The 5,172-nt window shown below is 44.9% G+C and overlaps 1 protein-coding gene across 1 annotated transcript in view; it reads right to left on the reverse strand.

The window, feature by feature from the left end:
• Positions 1-6: 6 nt before the first annotated feature.
• Positions 7-5,172, reverse strand: part of lipf (lipase, gastric) — a 21,853-nt gene continuing 16,687 nt past the window's right edge. The window contains exons 7-11 of the mRNA XM_037691309.1: positions 4,689-4,835; positions 3,709-3,780; positions 1,129-1,197; positions 935-1,045; positions 7-822 (exon numbers count right to left, since the gene is read on the reverse strand). Coding sequence (XP_037547237.1) covers positions 700-822; positions 935-1,045; positions 1,129-1,197; positions 3,709-3,780; positions 4,689-4,835 — 522 coding nt within the window. The 3' untranslated portion in view covers positions 7-699. The remainder of the gene's footprint in view (positions 823-934; positions 1,046-1,128; positions 1,198-3,708; positions 3,781-4,688; positions 4,836-5,172) is intronic.

Consider the following 5,172-nt stretch of genomic DNA (forward strand, 5'->3'; position numbering starts at 1 on the left):
GTTTGGTTCTAAAGGTGAGGTTCTGTCCTCGTCTGGTTCTAAAGGTGCGGTTCTGTCTTTGTCTACTTCTAAAGGTGAGCTTCTGTCCTCATCTGGTTCTAAAGGTGAGGTTCTGTCCTCATCTGGTTTTAAAGGTAAGGTTCTGTCTCCGTCTGGTTCTAAAGGTGAGGTTCTGTCCTCGTTTGGTTCTAAAGGTAAGGTTCTGTCTCCGTCTGGTTCTAAAGGTGAGGTTCTGTCCTCGTTTGGTTCTAAAGGTGAGGTTCTGTCCTCATCTGGTTCTAAAGGTTTGTTTGTAATAGCAGCTCATGTTTTAGAACCCTGCGGGGGGTTCTCTGTGGTTCTGGTTGGAAATGTGAGAAAGGTTTCTTGGATCTTGTTGGAACACATTGCCTCTCAGTCTCCAGTTTTCAGCGGATCTTGTTGGATCTGCAGAACCCCGAGGAGGACGAAAAGTCTCGGAGGATGAAAAGTGATAAAATCCAGTTAAAGACTGTTGGAGATGAAAACATTCAAATACTCTCCTGGTTAAAGGTCCTGGAATGATTAAAGGTCCTGGACTGATTATAGGTCCTGGACTGGTTAAAGGTCCTGGAATGATTAAAGGTCCTGGACTGATTATAGGTCCTGGACTGGTTAAAGGTCCTGGAATGATTAAAGGTCAGGTCCTGGACTCTGCTGGATCTGGACTCTTGAAGACCTCTAATGATACTTGTGCAGCAGACTCAGGATGGATGGGAACATCTGCTGAGGAGCATCCAGACCCCAGATGAAGTCCAGATGTTCCCAGTGTCCGATGTGCTGATGATAGACCAGGTTGGAGATCTGCAGAGGGACAGGTCTGTTTAGTTCTAGAAGCTTTTATTGTGAAGGAGAACAGAAGAGCATCAAACAGAACAGCTGGTAGAACCACACTGGATCAGAGACTTGGGCTGACCTGAGTCAGGAGGACTGCTACGTCTTTGGGGTCTGCCAGAGTATCTTGTCCTCCTGAAAACAGGGCCGTGGGGACCTTCATGTCCTTGACTTGGTACTCGGGTGGACTGGACTGAAGACGGAAACACATTGTTAGTCTCTGGACTCTGTTAGACCCTGATCCTACCAGGACTCTGAGTCCAGGTTTAGTTTCACCTGGTTGTAGTGTTTCATGTTTCCTGTAGATCCAAAGTCAAACGCCATCAGTTTTCCTTTATGAACCGCCTGTTCACAACAACAAAGAGTAAACATCAACAAACAGTAAACAACAACCATGTAAACAACAACACACCTGTGAACAACAACAAACCAATAAACAACAACAAAATCAGTAATTTACAATAGCTAGTAAACAACAACAAACCATCCCATCCATCCATCATCTTTACCCGTTTATTCCATTTTGGGTCACGGGGGTCGCTGGTGCCCATGTCCAGCAATCACTGTGTGAGGGGCGGGGGACACCCTGGACAGGTCTCCAGTCCATCACAGGGACACATAGAGACAAACGAGACAAACAACCATTCACTCTCTCACACACACCTAGGGACAATTTTGAGTTACCAATCAGTCTAACATGCATGTTTTTGGTCTGTGGGAGGAAACTGGAGTACCAGGAGAAAACCCACGCATGCACGGAGAGAACATGCAAACTCCACCCAGAAAGGCCCCTGGACCGGGGTTTGAACCAGGGACCTGCTCGCTGAGAGGCAGCAGCTCTACCAGTTGTGCCACCGTGCTGCCCACAACAAACCAATAAACAACAAAAAATCAGTAATTTACAATAGCTAGTAAACAACAACAAACCAGTGAACAACAACAATTGTATGAACAATAAACATGTGAACAACAAAACGCAGGCAGCACGGTGGTGCAACTGGTAGAGCTGCTGCCTCTCAGCGAGCAGGTCCCTGGTTCAAATCCCAGTCCGGGGGCCTTTCTGGGTGGAGTTTGCATGTTCTCTCCGTGCATGGGTGGGTTTTTTCCGGGTACTTAGTCCATGCATTTATTACAACCCGGCTGGACTACTGTAACTCACTTTATGTTGGGGTCAGTCAGGCTTCACTCTCACGTCTCCAGCTCGTACAAAATGCTGCAGCTCAGCTACTAACAGGAACTCACAGGTTTGAGCACATTACTCCGGTTCTGTCCTCCCTTCACTGGCTTCCTGTACGTGTCAGAGTTGATTTTAAAATTCTCCTGCTGACGTTCAAGTGCATTAACGGCCTTGCACCATCATACCTCTCCGACCTTCTTCATCCTTATGCTCCTTCTCGGGCTTTGAGATCATCAGACCAGCTGCTTGGTGGTACCAAAAACCAGCTGAAGCTCAGAGGAGATCGAGCGTTTTCAGTCGTGGGCCCTAAACTCTGGAACAATCTGCCCATCAACATTCGACAGGCCACCTCAGTCTCTGCTTTTAAATCTCTCCTCAAAACACATCTGTACTTACTGACACATCTGTACTCACTGACCCATCTGTACTCACTGACACATCTGTACTCACTGACACATCTGTATTCACTGACACACCTGTACTCAATGACACACCTGTACTCACTGACACACCTGTATTCACTGACACACCTGTACTCACTGACACATCTGTACTCACTGACACATCTGTACTCATTGGCATTTAATGCAGGGTGATTTGATTTAGTATTTCATGGTTTCTCATTATATTTCATGTTTTTATTCTTTTATTCATGTTGCTGTAATATGTTGTTATTAATATTTGATGCTGTGATCTGTTTTGGAAGCACTTTGATAACAGTTACTGTTTTAAATGTGCTAAATAAATAAATGTGACTTGACTACTCCAGTTTCCTCCCACAGACCAAAAACATGCATGTTAGGCTGATGGTAACTCTAAATTGTCCCTAGGTGAGAGAGTGAAAGGTTGTTTGTCTCGTTTGTCTCTATGTGTCCCTGTGATGGACTGGAGACCTGTCCAGGGTGTACCCCGCCCCTCGCACAGTGATTGTTGGACATGGGCACCAGCGACCCCCGTGACCCAAAATGGAATAAACGGGTAAAAGATGATGGATGGACAACAAACCTATAAACAACAACAGTCCTGTAAACAACAATAAACCAGTGAACTACAAAACCTGTAAATAACAACAAACCAGTAAACAACAACAAACCGGTGAACAACAAGAAATCAATAAACAACAACAAACTAGTGAATAACAACAATCCTATAAACAACAATAAACCAGTGAACAACAACAAACCTGTAAACAACCAACCAGTAAACAAGAAATCAGTAAACAACAAAAAGCTAGTAAACAACAACAAAACAGGGAAGAACAACAATCTTATAAAAACCAACAAACCTGTAAACAACAAACCAGTAAATTAAAATTTAACCTGTAAACAGCAACAAACCAGTGAACAAAAATCCTCTAAACAACAATAAACCTGTGAGCAACAAACCTGTAAACAACAACAAATTAGTGAACAATAACACACCTGTAAACAACAAGCCAGTAAATGAAAATAAGCCTGTAAACAACAACAAACATGTAAACATCAATAAATCTGCCATTTGGGGAAAATATATTTCTGAAAATGTAAAGTTCTTGCATCAGCAGAACAAAGTTCTGGATCATCTGCTGCTATGTTTGTGTGTTTTAGGTCCAGCAGCTGATAGGAGTTTTACAGGTAAACAATGGGGGCGGGCTTAGTTTGGTCATGCATGTAGATATGTTGTTTATGTGTGTGAGGTACCTGAGCCCAGTGGACCATGTTCTGGACAGATGTCCCAGCGGGACAGTGAGTCGTGTAGACTGGAGTCCGAGTCTGGAACAGATCAGGGTTCAGGGTTCAGTTCCAAAAACCTTTCAGACCCAGCACTTCAGTCATCTGTTGGTTCTGTTTCTAGATCTGTTGGTCTATCAGTACTTCAGAGCTGGCAATTCTAACCCGAGCCCTATTCCCGGCCCCACCTGACCCGAATTTGGGGCGGGCCGGGCCATGATAATGTGCTAGATGAACAGGCCGGGTCGGTGTCGGGCTTTTAATTGGGTCAGGATTAGCCGTGATCCAATTATATGATAGCATGGCCTGCCATACAATCACCAGCCACGAGCTGAGCGGCCTTGAAAGAGGTCAAACGTTCAGCTAAGCTTCAGATGGACCATACTGCCAGGAATGGACGTTCATTCAGCCGCTGCACTCAGCGGACGCGCGAGGCCGACGACCCAAACACGTGAGACCTCAGAGCAGACGTGTCAGAGCAGAGTCCGTGTCTGAATAAATCAGAACGCAGCAGAAGCAGGGATTAAATGCTCTTTGACGGCCATGAAAGGACAAACCCCCCCCTCAGCTCCAGCTTCTGCCCCTTAATTCAGCCGCGCATCTCCAACCGTTAATAACTAATTAAAAATGTCGGGGGTTTCCGGGTTCAGACCTGTAATTACTGTTAATTCACCGGGTCGGGTGAGGTTCGGAAATGAAGACTGCGGGCTGGGCCCGGATCGGATTTTTTGGGCCCGAGTGCAACTCTAGTACTGATATTCTGCTGATTGTTCTGTTGAGGAGAAGCAGCCAAATCTGAGGTTTTGGAACAAAGATCCTTCTTATTTCTGCTGGACCAACATTAGAACACGTTTAGAAGCTGAATATCAGAACTGTCCGTGTTTTCTGGATAAAAGCAGGAAGTTGGTGGTATTTTGTTTCTGAAAACTGTCAGACTCAGATGTACAAACCATGTTGAGGTTTTTTTCGTCAAAGCCACAGAGAATGAAAAAGAGGTTTCCACACAGCTCGCTGAGCAGCTTCTTCGCACATACGTGTTCCGCCAACCACTTGATGTACTGACTCTGAGGCAGGAAGTCCCGCCTACCAAACAGCTCCTGCAGAGGGCGTCCACAAAGACAATGTTAGGGAAACTTGTTTGGGACAAGGTAAGTCGAATTGTTTTGGAGAACACATAGAATAAGGCTTCACCTCTTTTTTGGGTAATTTGGAGCAAGACTCCACCTCTTCAAAGTTAATTTAAAACAAGACCCCACCACTTTATAGTTAATTTGAAACTAGGCTCCGCCTCTAAAGTTAATTTGAAACAAAGCTCCGCGTGTGAAGTTAAATTGAAACAAGTCTCTGCCTCGAAAGTTAATTTGAAACAAGACCCAGTCTCTTTACAGTTAAATTGAAACAAGGCTCCGCCTCTTTACAGTTAATTTGAAACAA

Source organism: Nematolebias whitei, chromosome 17 (assembly GCF_014905685.2).
Source record: "Nematolebias whitei isolate Nwh7 chromosome 17, NemWhi1, whole genome shotgun sequence".
In the NCBI taxonomy this organism is placed as follows: Eukaryota; Metazoa; Chordata; class Actinopteri; order Cyprinodontiformes; family Rivulidae; genus Nematolebias; species Nematolebias whitei.